The sequence below is a fragment of the Mercurialis annua genome, linkage group LG5, assembly GCF_937616625.2.
Source record: "Mercurialis annua linkage group LG5, ddMerAnnu1.2, whole genome shotgun sequence".
In the NCBI taxonomy this organism is placed as follows: domain Eukaryota; kingdom Viridiplantae; phylum Streptophyta; class Magnoliopsida; order Malpighiales; family Euphorbiaceae; genus Mercurialis; species Mercurialis annua.
This window is the reverse complement of record NC_065574.1, coordinates 15,134,963-15,150,308: the sequence shown is the minus strand read 5'-3', so window position 1 is coordinate 15,150,308 and position 15,346 is coordinate 15,134,963. Positions and strand designations below refer to the sequence as shown.

Below are 15,346 nucleotides of genomic sequence, written 5' to 3'. Positions count from 1 at the left end.
TGAAACAGACTGACCAGAGAAAGTGTGACCATAAGTTTGTGGTGGGCCTACACTTTGGAAGGTGGGAGGGTTTGGAATGGAGAAGCTGTCATGTGGTATGTTAGGAGCTGACTCCACAGTGACCCCTTTGTTCCTCTGCATCTGTGAAATCCTGCTTTTAACATCAGACTGTAGTTGGGTTGTTGAGATGCTTTCACTACCCATCCACTGTGGTCCAGTTGCCCTGAATCTCCCATAGTAAGGTCTTCCCTCATACTGCACAGTGCTGGCCTTATGATGTATCTTTCTCTGCAGCTCCATTGGAACATGATTCTGTGAATGTGAAAGTTGTTCCCCTAGCTGACCAGCCTAAAATGTGCAATAACTACATATTAGAGACATATCAACAAATGCAATAACTATATATTAGAGACACTTACATGGAATGAAATTTCTCCTGTAATGTCATCACTGCATAGTCCTGCTCCAACTGAATTTGTCATGTTTTTCTTTGATTTCCCTTGTCCTTCCCCATTAATGGTGGTTCTCTGTAACCTCTCTGAGTGGGATTTCCAATATGAATCCCTGGTAGAGGTCCCCAACCCTGAAAATCCAAATGGCAGTATCACATGAGCCCCTTATATAAAAATACATAGAGCTCAAATAAAATGACAAAAATAAGAGAACCATACCATGCCTGGTGCTTTAGTTGAAGCTGATGGTCCTTCACTTGTTGATCTTTGTTCAGCTGTTTCTGCAGTTGCTTGTTCTTGGGCTGCAGGTGGCTCCTCATGTTGGTTGCCTTGTCTCCTTGGACGTTTAGGAACTGGAATACCCTTCTTTTTTTATCACATCCCCTTGCATTATGACCCTTGTGGTGGCAGTATCCACCGGTCATTATACCTCCTGCCTTTGACATCTTCTCTGAAGGTTTTGGTTCCTCAGGATCCTTTCTTCTTGCCCTCCTTGGTCTGCCAGCAGATTTTGTGGGCTTGAGTGGCAAAAGGGGCTCTCTTCCTGTCACAGGCCACATTGCCTTTCCCTTGATTGGCATCATTGGAAACCCATAACTTGCTAAGTATGTGTCCTTACTATAGCATTCATGAATTTCTTTCAGCAAATCCCTTCCACTATGGTGTATGCCAGCAATGCCATGAGGACAGGGAATACCAGTTAAATCCCATGACCTACATGTGCAACTTCTAGTGTTGAGATTAATTGTATGCCTATCCTCCCCTTCTGAAATCTCATACTATGCATCTTCATTCCCCTCTAAATATCCCTTACAAGCCCTATTCATATTTCTCTCAAGCATCATCACAGCACTAGGACTCACATCAGTGTACCATTTCTGACATTCTAACCTCTTTTTATGAATCCTAGTCATGACATCCTTCCTAATCCACTCTAAGAGTCCTAAAATGTGCAGTTTCCTAGCTGCTAACAAATCTCCATTAAATGACTCACACATGTTATTATCTACTGAATCACACTTAGAATGAAAAGAGAAATATGTCTTGCACCATGTATGGGGTGGATATGTTAACAAATGCTCAACAGAACCATTACCTAAGGCATCCATATTCTCAAGTTGGTCATGAAAGGACTCCTCAAATGTGCTGAAAGCAGGCCCTGAAACAGTAAACAAATAAATACATAAATAAGCTATAATATTAAAGACATTACAAAATAGGCAGGGGAACTTACTTTTTGAATATCAGTTATTAATGTTAACTTTGAGCCATCCCTTAAATCAAGATCTTGCTTCAAATGGTTCAGAAACAACCTCCAAGTTGCTTTGGACTCTGTCCTCACAACTGCCCAAGCAATTGGAAATCTTTGATTGTTGGCATCCCTTCCTATGGCTGTTAACAGTTCCCCTTTGCAGATTGTCTTGAGAAAACAACCATCAAGACCTATAACAGGCCTACATCCAGCCTTCCACCCTTTCTTTAGAGCATCAAAACACACATACATGCAACCAAACTCACCAGGATTGTCCCCATCAGCCAACACCTCCACTGTACTCCCAGGATTAGTAAGTAGCAGCTCCTCCCTATAGTCCCACAACAACCCATATTCTTCCAAATAGTCCCCTTGCAACTCCTTGAGCAACTTAGCCTTTACCCTCTTGCACTTGATTTCAATAACATCCATTTTTAACTCCTTCATAGCCCTGGCTTTGAGTTCTTTGGCCTTTAGGTGGTCAAAGCCTGTTATCCTGTCTCTAAAGTACAGGAACTTTTGAGTTGCCTGTCTAACTTTGAACTCTCTATAGCACCTATGTTGGGGATCATAAGTTTTAACCTTGAAGTCCCCAGTGCTACTTTGTTTGCTGGCCAGGATAGTCCACTCACACCCCTCCTTTTTGCAAGTAGCCCTGACTCTAGCTGGTTCATTCTTCAGCATTGTCAACTCCACACCTCTGTTAATTGCATACTTGTTAAGAGCTTCTCTAAACTCAGCAGCATTTTGGAATATCATTCCAACCACAAAGGCAGGAGATGGTGTTGCAGGGTCATACACCACCTTTGCAGTAGGATTGGGAGCTGGATTAGCTGTGACATCTATTCCAACTGTCTCTGGAACCCCTTCACCATCTCCTAGTTCTGCCTCTCTTTGAGCCCTTGCAATTCTCTCCATTTTGGTTCTGTAATTGTCTCTCATTTTTCTTCTGACATTCATCAACTCCTCATCATTGACATCAGAAAAGTAATCAACCTCATTTGTAAACTCACATGCCCTCTCATCACCACTGCTATCCTCTTCCAAATCATCCACATTTGCATCAATTTCTCTCATCACACACAAACTAGCCCACTTACTTACCCTTCTCTTCCCTTTGTTAGTCACACATGTCTTACTCCTACTTTTGGTCTTAGGTGGCTGCTTCCTCTTTCCCTTTGATGATGAAGCCCTTCTAGCCATAGAGGGCCTTCTTTGACAACCCATTTGTACTGGGGTCTCATGTACTGCTGGTTCCTGTACTGGTTCATGCACAACCTCTGCATCAAACCCGCTAAGCCACTCTGTGTCAAACAAATGATCTGCCTCTTCATTGTCATGCACAGGAGCAATTACACCCTCCTCTTCTGCCACTACAGCATCAGCCTGGTTCTTAGGAGCCTCACTCTCAACTTCTATCCCCTCTTCTACCCTACCATATTCTTGCCTTGCTAATATCTCATCCCACATTTTTGCCAAGTCCTCATGTACTCTTCTATCCTCTTCATTTAACCTGTTAAATTCACCCCTTGCCATATCACCATCATCATTAACCTTTGTATCTATATCCACAACCTCAATCTCTACACCTAACTGCACAGCCTCATCCTCTACACCCAACTGCACAACCTCATCCTCCTTATCTACCCCCCCAACTGCAGCCCCACTGTGTACTCCCTCCCCCACAAATACATCATCTATCCCCTCTAAATTGTCATCCTCATCATCAGTTTTCCACTTCAATAACAAGACCTCAGCCTCACCTAAAATATGAGGCTGGTCTACCTCATGATCAAGAAATAGAGACATAGTAGCCACCCTTGAAATACTACCATCCTCTAATAGAGTATCCATAAACTCATCACTGTACATAAACTTAAGATCATTACTTACAAGTCCCCCAGTAGGCAACCAAAATATTTTGGGACTATGACCATACCCCAAACCTTTCACTATATGTGTTATCCTTTTGTAGTTTAATTGAGTTAGATCACTAATAACTTGCCTAAAGTACTTCCCACCAGTATACCTAAATTCAGGACTAAATACAAACACTCCACCATACTTAATTTTCAGATAAACTTTCACAGGCACAAAGTCAACCATTCTGCCATCACAAAATGAAAAAACTAAAATTACCAACAATGCATTCAAAAACAACAAATTAAAACAGTCTCAAAGCACCTAATAACATACTGAACTAGGTTATAAATTCAAACAAAAACACCCAATAACAACAAATAATCACACAACAAACAAAATGTCAACAACACAACTCTCTCTCACCAACACGAACTCATATTCTTGCATATAATAAATTAAAGAAACGAAAATCGCACCTGGAAACAGTTTTTGCCCTTTTCTATTTCATAGTGGAGGAACCCTTGAAATCCTTCCAACTCTTCAAGTTTCACGATGAATCCTATGTGGGTTTTTTTAAGCGCGGCGTATTTCACTCTTTTAAAGTAAAGATCAGAGCAAAAAATGCTTAATTAGAAAATCCCCAATTTTAACCTAGGTCAGACTAAGGAAGAACAGTTAGGAATAATCGAAGAGACAAATGGGTTTTTTTTGATTTTGTGTTATTTCTTAAAGAAAGTTTATATTTATGTTGAGCTTCTGGTATGATTTCGTGCCGAACCCGGTAAACGAACAAATAGTTATGATTAATGATCCCAGCCCTACACATGTTTTATTTTTCCCGCATTTTTCAGGCCAACAAATTTCAACGTGATTTATGCAGCGCGTTTTACACAGCATCTGTCAGAGGGGCTGATTTGAGCGAAAAACGCAAGTTGCGGGTCTGTTTGACCCAAAAACGGTAGAAATGACTTATTTGATATTTCGCGCCAAGTTGAGGGGTGAATTGATCCTTTGTTCGAATTATAAACAGTGGAGTGTGAAAATCTCCAACCGAAGCTGCTGGTCTTCTCTTGTTTTATACACCGACCTGCATCCTCGTTACAAGAAAAGAAACCAAAGTAAGAATTTTCAATTTTTTTCTTACATCATTTTTTTAAAAGAAAACAAGTGCAATAGAAACCACTCCCTATTACAATTCATTGTGATTAAATTATTGACATAATAATTAGTAAAATGTGCATTTATACATTTGTCCTGCTTTGTTTTGAGAATGCAGTAGCTAGTCATTAGAATGCACATCAGCTGTTCGATAAAAATCCTGACTAGAATTTATAATTAACAATTGAATGAATTCCCATAAGCTACTTGTTTCTAAATGCTAAACATTAAATTGGGTTAGCGTTTACACCTTTTTTTAACTTGCAAGCAGCTTTATCATCGGAAGTTTTTGGATGTGTGAATCATTTGTTTGACTACTGATATCTAGGTGGCACGGACACGGGTAAACGGACACTTGGACATGGCAAAACAGTGTTAATTTAAGGTTTTCTATGTAAAAATGAAGTTTTATGCCTGAAACGTCTGTCCAAAACCTTTCCGAAAGGGGACAAGTTAATTGAATGAAGTGTCCATGCTACCTATTATCGTGTATTGATTGATTGCAAGATTACATTCTTTTGGATGCTGCACTTGGGAAATGATACTTTGAATATCTGTTTACATTGTTAATCCTTGAAAGCATTATTTGATCTTTATTCTTGATTATTGATCCTTTATTTTGATTGAAAGAAGCCTTCATGGGATATCCTGTGATTAACAATGGTTACTTTTACCTGAAATTCATGTTAGAATTGTGTTTTATTTTACCTTAAAGGTGTTGATTGGTCATTATCATTAAACTTTATGTTTACAACCCACAGATTGTTTTCTTTTTGTCAAGGTGTTCGAGTTGATGCAAGCTTATTAATGGAAAATGGAAAAAAGGATGAACTGAAGGGTTTTCTTGAAGTCCTTCCCGCAGTAGAATTTTGTTGCGTCTATGGCTCAGCTCTACATCCAAATAATCATGACAAGGTTTTCTCTAACCTCTGCTTGCTTTGGAGTTGTTAATTTTGCATTACTGTTTTTTCTTATTATTGGAAGTCTTTCACATGTATGATTTCAATTCCGTTGATGAACATTCATTTTCTAGTCATCTATGGTAGATTTTATTCTTGGCGTTTCAGATCCTCGACAATGGCACTCTGAGGTAAAATTTTCAAGTATAGATTCATATTTATGCTATGCCGTAAATTTCCTTTCGGTTACTGATTGTCTCGTTCTACTTCTTTACATTGTTAAGAATCTGAAACTGAATCAAGATCACTATGCCTCTTGGATGGTGCACCTTGGCGGGGCCAAACTGGTACATTCCTCTCGCTTTTCCTTTATCATTGGTTATCTTATATCTCAGGTAAAAATTTGGTTATATGACAGATAACTGAAGTTGCAGATGAGATCGGTGTTGGAGTGCATTTCAATCCTTTCATAACATGGAATGACAAGGTATTCATCATCTTTTCGTTAAACTGGTAACCTATATCTGTTTTGATGTCCACTTGGATGCCATTTGCTGAACTTTTTATCCTTTATCCTGGAAAATTACCATCTATCAGCAATCTAATAGTGTCTTATAACATGTGTAAGCAATTATTGGCAGATGCTCAAATATGGAGTTGTTAGAATGCATGACTTGGTTCAAGATATACTGAATTGGGAGAAATTTTACCTATCTGGTCGTCTGCAAAAACCAGTATGTATGTCTTCCCTTACTAATTTAATTATATACGTATGAAAAAAATCATAAAATCATGGGGAGTCTATGTTTTACTGTTTTTATTTCTCTCCTTTTTTCGCCGTTGATTGTGAGGCTTCCCGGTATTTTAAAACTTCGTACTTCTCCTATATTCTCATTATTTGTAAATGTCATTGTTGTTTGAATTTTTTTTCAACAGGTTCATATACTTGTTGACAATTTGGATATTGGAAATGCAAATTCTGTCAATCTAAGGGCTGCACTATCCGCTGCTCTCCTTCTTTTGCCATCGAAGTTCACCGAGGTTTGTTTCTGCTATGACCTCTGACCATTTCACCATTTCAGAACTCATAGTCTTCATATTAGTAATTCTTATGCAGGAAGCTCTTTATTCTAAAATTTGTAGCCTCTCATATATGGGTGACTTGCGGATGCTTTTTGCAGAGGACAAGAATAAGGTATTCTATGACACTTCCTGCTTCAGGGAACTTGAACATAAGATTTAAGTTTTACTGTTTATATGCTTCACATTTAGTAGAGATTGATGGCTACTTCTAATGAAAAATTTGGGTTAGCAAAATTTAGCATGCTTTTTATCACATTTTAGATGCCTCGGAATTTTTTCGAGATCTAAATATTGGTTTAATAACAGTAGTGGTGAATTTATGATTTAGAACCAGGTTTTACCTTTGCATTTTTTCCAACTGTACTCGATTCGATATACCATTTTTTTGTGAGAGATCTCCATCACTTTACTTTGCTCTGATATAGTTTGGCTACATGTCACATGACTAATTTTGGCAATACGGGAAACTTATTTTCTCATTCCTGTTTACATTTTCACAGGTAAAGAAGATTGTACAAGGGCAATTTGGTTTATTTCATTCGATGTATAAACCATTACTTCAAGAATATGAGGAAAAAGAGCTACTGAGATTTTCGTCATTAAGTGATCACCAATCAAATATCTTTCAGGTCTAATTAGATTCACAAAATTCTTATTTTTGTTGCTGATTTTCTTACCATTTAATATGAATATTATTTGTGTTTTTGTTGCTGCTCGTGGACCAAGTAAAATAATTATATATACTTGATCTTACAGGATGCTTAATGTCTACTAATGCAAAACTTTTTATCCTTTTTTTTTTCCTTATCGCTTTTTGGCCTACTTGTCCCTCTGCATATCAGTTCTTGAAGCATTCAGATATTTTCATCCTATACATTCTGAATTTTTCTTTTTCCCGGCATTGAAGCTACCTGGACTAAGTATTCACGCAACTCACAAGGCATTATTTCATGGAGGCTGTAATCTTTTTTAAGTGTTTTCAGATGGTTTTGTTCATGAGACACTGGCTTTGAAACAATTTGATATGCTTGAACTAAAATAAGGGTTTTAATAACCGTAATGGGGCACTCTTTAGTTGTGAAAAACTTATATCAGCTCATTGTTTATTATTATTTGGGATAGGTAAACTTATTCTTTTTGGTTATTAGTATAAAAATCATGACTTGTATCTTAATTTTGAAATCCTTAAGTATTGCTTCTCTCATAATCAGGATAGTGATTTGTCAGCGACTCGTTCTCTTGTTCGAGCTCTTCCACCACTAGTTAGAAGCAAAATGGGGATGAAGCTAGGAGAGCAAAGAGTACCGAGTGATTCTGGTAAGAACTTTTATATGATGGTGCTGAAATTTCATACTTGTATTATTTATTAAAGCTTCTGATCCGCAAAAGTTAACTGCCGAACTTGTAAACATGATTTAGATATCTTAAGAGTAAGCCTGGTGCCAACTAAACATTCCCGTTGATTTATAAAACAATGAATTTTCATATCTCATATTTTTCAGGGCGCATTTTACATGAAGTCGTAATTAGTTCACGAGAAGAGGCTGCTAGATGCATGCAGAAGGTTGTACGGCGGACTGTGATGATATCGAGTGCAAGGCAGGCCATCTCTGGTCTCTTAGCTGCTGGAGGTATTAATGGCACTAGATATCTTGCTAGTAAAGTTTGCAAGGCATGGAAATCATGGACATGATTTCACTTCTTGACATTTCTTTTACTCAAGTCTACAATGAAACTAATCCACCTTGTTCTCCCATTGACTCAAACTAGTTCTTTTTTTTCATTTTTACCTTTTTTTAAGGTTTGGCTAGATGGGATAACTTTTAAGTTTAAATACCAAAAGATATATAAAAATTCAAGCTTTTTGACAGTCCACCATTGTTACATTTTCAAGTAATACTTAGTCTATTAATACAAAATGGACATCTAATGTCATGTCAATATGCTTCTCCAATTGAATTATTGGATGGGTCTTTACATCTTTTTTCTGTTGGTTACTGGTAGTGGACAAAAGTCTGATTTAGTCCATTTTGTTGGACTTAAATGCTCGAGATGTCAATGTTCCAAAGACTGCTGTTCAGCTTGGATTAAAAAGGACCCATGTCTATGATAAGGAATCTGCAAGTCTCATTTGCAAGTCCTCATCTAAGCAGTAACCATGGTCAATCAACAAAGTTGAAATTACACAACGTTTTTTCCTTCCGGAATGCTCATCTAAACCGGATTCTTCATGAACTCGTCTCAAAAAAACTCGACTGTTCTTTAATCGTAGACCGGATATAGGCAAGAATTTACCATTTTATTTTAGCTTCATGCATTTTCACTAGTAAATAAAGGTGGTGATGAAAATAAAAATGAAATCTTGAGCCTTCATAATAAATGACAATCCAAGTGGGCCATATTAGTACTGCAAGTAAGTTTGAATTTAGGACATATTAGCCGGCAATTCATGACCTATGTAGCGGACCACTCGGTAGAAAAGACAGGTCTCTCTCTGCTATGATAGAATCATCACTCTGCTCACAGTTTAACAAACTTTAATATCTTTTTGTGAATTAGGATGACAATTCAACCACCAATAATTGTAGGATTGCATAAAAGCTCATTTGAATACTACTTCAGACCGTAACGTTCCGTGATAAAAGAAGACGACTCGATGGGAGAACAAGGTGTTGAAGTTCAGCCCAATAGTTATTGGAGATTCAGAAAACAAGATTTCTTACCAGAAGAATCATTTCAAAGCTGGGCCAACTACCGCTCTGCTTTAGCGCAGACACATTTTCGTTTCAAGGACCGCCTCACAAGCAGATCAACTGATGCCAAAGAGATTGGGGAGATTCGGAAACAAAGTGAGAATGACATGACGCGATGCCTCACTTGGTGGGATCTCACCTGGTTCGGTTTTGGTTCAGTTATCGGAGCTGGCATATTTGTACTCACCGGCCAGGAAGCCCATGACCATGCAGGACCTGCCATTGTCTTGTCCTATGCTGCATCCGGAGTATCGGCAATGCTGTCTGTTTTCTGCTACACAGAATTTGCAGTTGAAATTCCTGTCGCGGGCGGATCATTTGCTTACTTAAGAATTGAAATGGGAGACTTTATGGCGTTCATAACAGCAGGAAACATATTGCTGGAAAGCATTGTGGGAACTGCAGCCGTGGCTAGAGCTTGGACCTCTTATTTCACAACTCTTCTAAACCGTCCTTCCGACTCCCTACGCATCCATACAAATCTAAAAGAAGGCTTCAATCTCTTGGATCCAATTGCTGTTGGGGTTTTAGTGATCACTGCCACGATAGCAATGACCGGAACAAGAAAAACATCATACCTCAACTGGATAGCAACTGCACTCAATACCTCCGCAATTTTGTTTGTGATAATTGCAGGATTTGCTCATGCCAACACTTCCAATCTAACCCCATTTTTGCCATTTGGAGCTGAAGGGGTCTTCAAAGCAGCGGCTATTGTATTCTTTAGCTACGGAGGATTCGACAATATAGCCACCATGGCAGAAGAAACCAAAAACCCGTCAAGAGACATACCAATAGGACTGCTAGGGTCAATGTCACTCATTACAATTATATACTGCTTGATGGCACTTTCACTGACCATGATGCAGAAATACACAGATATAGACAGGAATGCAGCTTACTCTGTTGCATTTCAGAGCGTAGGGATGAATTGGGCAAAGTACCTGGTGGCTCTCGGCGCTTTAAAGGGGATGACCACCGTTCTTCTAGTTGGGGCGCTTGGACAAGCACGGTATATAACACATATTGCACGCGCTCACATGATTCCTCCTTGGTTTGCTCTTGTCCATCCAAAAACTAGAACACCGATATATGCCACACTTCTTATCACCATTTCAAGTTCTCTGATCGCTCTATTCTCTAGCCTCGACGTTTTGGCTAACTTGTTATCCCTGAGCACCCTATTTATCTTCATGATGGTGTCTGTTGCTCTTATGGTGAGGAGATACTATGTTAGGGAAACAACGCCGCGAATAAACCTCTTGAAATTAATCGCATTTCTACTGATCATTGTTGCATCATCCATGGGGACTTCCGCATATTGGGGACTGAGACCCAATGGGTGGTTTGGTTACGTCGTAACTGTTCCTTTTTGGTTTCTAGGGACTCTAGGCATACAGATTATTCTGCCTCAGCAAAGAACCCCAAAAGTTTGGGGTGTTCCACTTGTTCCATGGCTTCCATCCTTATCAATTGCAACAAACATCTTTCTCATGGGATCTTTGGGCAACCAGGCTTTCATAAGATTTGCGCTATGCACGGCTGTCATGCTGCTTTACTACGTGTTTTTTGGTCTTCACGCAACTTATGATATGGCCCATCAGCAACACAAGCCAGAACCGTTGGAAGTCAAGGATGATGACATTGCAGAATACTGACATTGAACCATTTGTTATGATGGTTTCTGAGATTGAAATTCACAATGACAAATAGCTGTATTCGACATATAAAAATACAATCATAATATTTAGATATTTAATGAGAAGGTGGTCAATATCCAATCGAACTTATATAAATTGTTTGCTTATTTTATATAAAGTAAGAAAATCTGAAAAGAGTAGATAGATAAGCAAATCAAATGCAGAACTTTTTTAATTGCTGGTATTCTTGCAACGTAAGGCGCAAGCTATACTTATTTGTAGAAATTAACGTGTTGATAGCATTCAAAGTCTTAGGATTCTAAATTATCACCATTCTCCCCATATGTGGGCCTCTTTAAAACAATACCAAGTCAACATTCTGATGACAAACAGCATCCAAGCTTCCAAAATGCACATTCTCCTGCTAATCTCCGTTGACTTACTTCAGTCTTACAATATCCAAGCGACAGACTTAAAGAACATTTTTGACACAATCCATGAGGAACAAGTCTAAGAATTAGTTTGATTATGTTTGAGATTATGGAAATTCTTTGAGATGTATTATGCTTCCCACCGAGGTCATCCTCGAGTTTGTATTATGTAAATATTCTCATCTTCTATCTAGATTTAGTTCATAGCTTCAGTTTTAATAACGCTAGTAGGACAAGGAAACCTTCAGAGTTCTATAAATTTAAGTCAAGAATATTCAATGGCATGCCTGCCTGATGAGATTCATCTCTTATCTCTCTGTTGTATGTATAACTTAAGTTTCTTTCAGGTTCCAACTAAACTTTCCTCTATGACGAACCTTAAAATTCATAGTACGCAAAATACTGCTGCAACAGTCCACCTGTTAAGTGCTTTGGTCACGACATCTGCCAGCTGCTCTTCTGAATCTCAAAACTTCAGTTCAACCTGCTTGTCTCACAACAAGATACTTCACGTTTATTTGCTTTGTTCTTCCATGTTGCATTGGATTTTTGGCCATTGCAATTGCAGATTCATTATCGCAAAAGATTACAGTAACTTTACTTTGTTCAACTTCCAAATCTTTCAATATTTTTCTGAGCCAAAGAACTTGAGTTGCAGCAGCAACCATTGGAATATACTCAGCCTCTGCATATGACTGGACTGAGCAACAATCTTTTGCTTCTGAGTGCCAGCAAAATACACTTGAACCAAATGAAAAGTATATTCTGATGTACTCTTCAAACACAGACATCACAAGATGAACTTGCATAGTCAGAATAGTAGACATTAATCCTAACATTATTATTTATTATATTCATCATTTTATTGTTTCATGCTTAATTTCTTTACACTTGATTTTTCCATAATTGTTAAGTCCATCGATGATTCATCGTTCTGGCCCTATCAAAAGCCTCTCTGAAAACAATGCCATTTAAACTTTTAATGTTCAAAAATTCATAAACACACTTCAAAACATATTCTACAAATTTTATTTGATATTATAACATAAAAAGGTTCAAACGGCGGCTTCTTCTGTAGAAGAGATTTTGTTGAGAACGAAAACAGGATCTCCAACTTTAATTATGTTCCCTTTAACTCCATTCATAATGTCTTTCCAAACTAAATAGAGACCAAAATAGACCTGCAAGAGTTACATCACATGATTTCTTAGAGAGACACATAACTTTTTTTATAAAATGAACATAGATATAAAGTGATATATATTGTACTATGTTTTATAAATATTGGCAAAATAATAATTTTAAGGTAGACAAACTACAAATTTTAAGATCGAAAAACTATATACTATTAAATCCTTAAACTATATAGTACTATATAGGACGCCTCACGAGTATAATCCATTCAAAAACATACGTAAAATCATCCATTGTACTTCAAGTGTTGCATAGAAAATATAATAACCAATTATTTATTCTATATATTAAATTTTTTCAATAACATTATTAAGTATAATATTTAGTGATATAATTGTATCTTTATCAAAAATAATTATTTTACTCATCTTTATAAAATCATAATAATTTTTTATCAACTTGCTAGAACAAGAACAGGGTGTATGGAAAATATACAATTAAGGATTCTACATTTTTATCCATTTTATAAGAAAAGTACGAATCCAATACCGCTAAATTATGTTTACGACTTTAAGTTTGCGGAACTAATTTTGAAAAGAAAAAACAATCATCAATCTCACCTCTCCTTTGTCTTTCATACTTGGGCGCAAAGTCTTATCAGAATGAAGATCCTTTAGAGTTGCAGTTGGCTCTGGCCCTACTTCTGCGGTTTCCTGATTAATGCTAGGTATCTACAATCCAAAATAACTCTCATTTTAATCACTCGAACATAGGAGAAATTCTTACATGAAACTAATTCGCCATATAGGACTGTAAACCATCCATTGACATACCAAATCAAGCTGAATAACTACCAAACTAATTCATTTTGACTTCCAATTTTTTATTAAAAAAAATCAATGATCGAACTAAATGCTTAGCAAACTCAAACATACATCATAGAGAACACTAAGTTTCATAAGTAGAAGAAGAAGTGATCGTAGATTATACCTTACAACGAGCGCATAGTTTGACACTTCCAAAGGCAAATTTATTTATTTTAATGTCTTTCCATAAGTCCTCAGCAAATGGTTCACAGCCATCAACTACAATGCTGTAACATCCATGAATTTAATTAAACAATGTAGCTAGATGGAGAGTTTCAACATAAGTATATAATCAATACCTGGGTCTAAATCTATTCATCAAAACCCCTTCCTTTAAATGTTTGTTTAATTCATCTAATGATCCCTACAATCACATGTTTCGAAGTCAGTAATTTTAGTTCATCAAAACCAAAACCTGCATTCGATCTATAAAACTTAAAGTTCCGATAGCGATTTGATATACGTTTGAATTAAGTAATATGCAATAGGCATCACCTGAGATGCAACCAGGTACGGACCAAAGTCGGAAAACAAAACATTGTGCTCAGGAGCATATTGAGCCACTGGCCTTGTTTCTGATCCTGAAATTCATTTGGTAATTAAACTTTAAAAAACGTATCACTTTAATTTCACTTCTTTAATTTTTATCTTCTAAATAAAACTATGCTAACTTAAAAAAAATTGAAGCTAACCAGAATTAAAACGAACAAGACGACTGGGTTTCCCAATATAATCAGAAAACCATTTAGCAGCTTCAGCTCCTTCGTCCAACACAGAGCCACACCACTCCCATAATTTCACACCGTCCGATGTTTCTTCTGGTTTTGCTAGTGATACTTTGAGCTCTGGCATTCCAGGACCCTTTATCACTGCGCATATAATAAAAGAATCACTGTTAAATTTGACGCCATATTCTATTAGATAGAGATCGGAGCTGTAAAATGATCGAGTACGTACCCATATAAGAATTTTGAGCAGGCTCCCAATCTTCTACAAATGCCTCGTGAGGCAGCTCCACATCAATCAAAGCAAGCTTTGGTGCCACTCTTTGAGTCACTGCTCTCCCTTTTTCATTCACTACCATCCAATTTCTATCCCATCTTAATCCTGTATTTTCCAAATGATTACAAGAATTGACGAGATCAGATTAGATGGAAAGAAAAATAGAGAAATATATACCAGTGGGAGTAATGGGTGCTTGACGAACAGAGATGGCTTTGCATGACTTGAGCGGATGGACATAGATTACTGTTATTTTTGCATTGCTCTCCATTTTTTTCAACACTGTTTTTTGTTTGGTTTGCTTAAAGAATTAAGTGTAGCGGGTTATGTCTAACTTTAGCTTTATCTTTTTCAGTGGATTCATGATTGTCTGTATGCAAAGATAGTGACTTGTGAGGAGGGTTATTGGAAGAAATAATAAAAGAAAGAAAAAAGAGTGAAACTCAAATTGTTTTATATAAAGAGCACATTATTTTGAAGGCCCCCCATATGTTATAATTAACATTTTGGTCTTTTTTATTTAAGGGTTAATTACATATAAAATCATCACCTTTATATGAAATTGCAAAAATAACACGACTTTTAAAATGTGTCAATTCAGGGCATCACCTTTTATTTTTTTCAAAAACAACATGGGCACGTTTTTAGATAAAATTTTGCTGACTTGGACACCCGATGGGGGTGCCACGTGTCATGTCACGTCAGCAAAAACCCAACTAAAAACATGCCCATGTTGTTTTTGAAAAGAAATGAAAGGTGGTGCCATGAATTGCCACGTTTTAAAAGTCGTGTTATTTTTGCAATTTCGTGTAA

General features: G+C 37.2%; 3 protein-coding genes across 7 annotated transcripts; 2 read left to right on the top strand and 1 right to left on the bottom strand.

Annotated features, from left to right (window-relative positions):
- Positions 1–4,583: 4,583 nt before the first annotated feature.
- On the top strand, positions 4,584–8,577 carry LOC126682168 (uncharacterized). Of its 5 annotated transcripts, none has more exons than XM_050377759.2 (11): positions 4,584–4,685; positions 5,507–5,640; positions 5,759–5,815; positions 5,909–5,971; positions 6,043–6,111; positions 6,266–6,358; positions 6,561–6,665; positions 6,742–6,819; positions 7,208–7,336; positions 7,919–8,024; positions 8,210–8,577. In XM_050377759.2, exons 2-11 carry the CDS (start codon positions 5,533–5,535, stop codon positions 8,398–8,400), a joined length of 999 nt encoding a protein of 332 aa, XP_050233716.1. In that variant the 5' UTR covers positions 4,584–4,685; positions 5,507–5,532; the 3' UTR covers positions 8,401–8,577. The 5 variants fall into 5 exon arrangements, with proteins under 5 accessions (XP_050233716.1, XP_050233715.1, XP_050233719.1 ...); XM_050377758.2 differs by having other exon boundaries at positions 7,913–8,024; XM_050377762.2 differs by having other exon boundaries at positions 4,630–4,685; positions 5,487–5,640; positions 7,913–8,024.
- Positions 8,227–11,256, top strand: LOC126682167 (cationic amino acid transporter 5). The gene is made up of 2 exons (XM_056105797.1): positions 8,227–8,338; positions 9,267–11,256. Exon 2 carries the CDS (start codon positions 9,364–9,366, stop codon positions 11,116–11,118), a length of 1,755 nt encoding a protein of 584 aa, XP_055961772.1. The 5' UTR covers positions 8,227–8,338; positions 9,267–9,363; the 3' UTR covers positions 11,119–11,256.
- A 1,200-nt stretch (positions 11,257–12,456) lies between these two features.
- On the bottom strand, positions 12,457–14,898 carry LOC126682841 (uncharacterized). The gene is made up of 8 exons (XM_050378607.2): positions 14,711–14,898; positions 14,489–14,638; positions 14,224–14,400; positions 14,027–14,112; positions 13,831–13,895; positions 13,656–13,758; positions 13,286–13,396; positions 12,457–12,712 (listed from the first exon to the last, which is right to left on the bottom strand). Exons 1-8 carry the CDS (start codon positions 14,802–14,804, stop codon positions 12,587–12,589), a joined length of 912 nt encoding a protein of 303 aa, XP_050234564.1. The 5' UTR covers positions 14,805–14,898; the 3' UTR covers positions 12,457–12,586.
- Between the last annotated feature and the right edge of the window lie 448 nt (positions 14,899–15,346).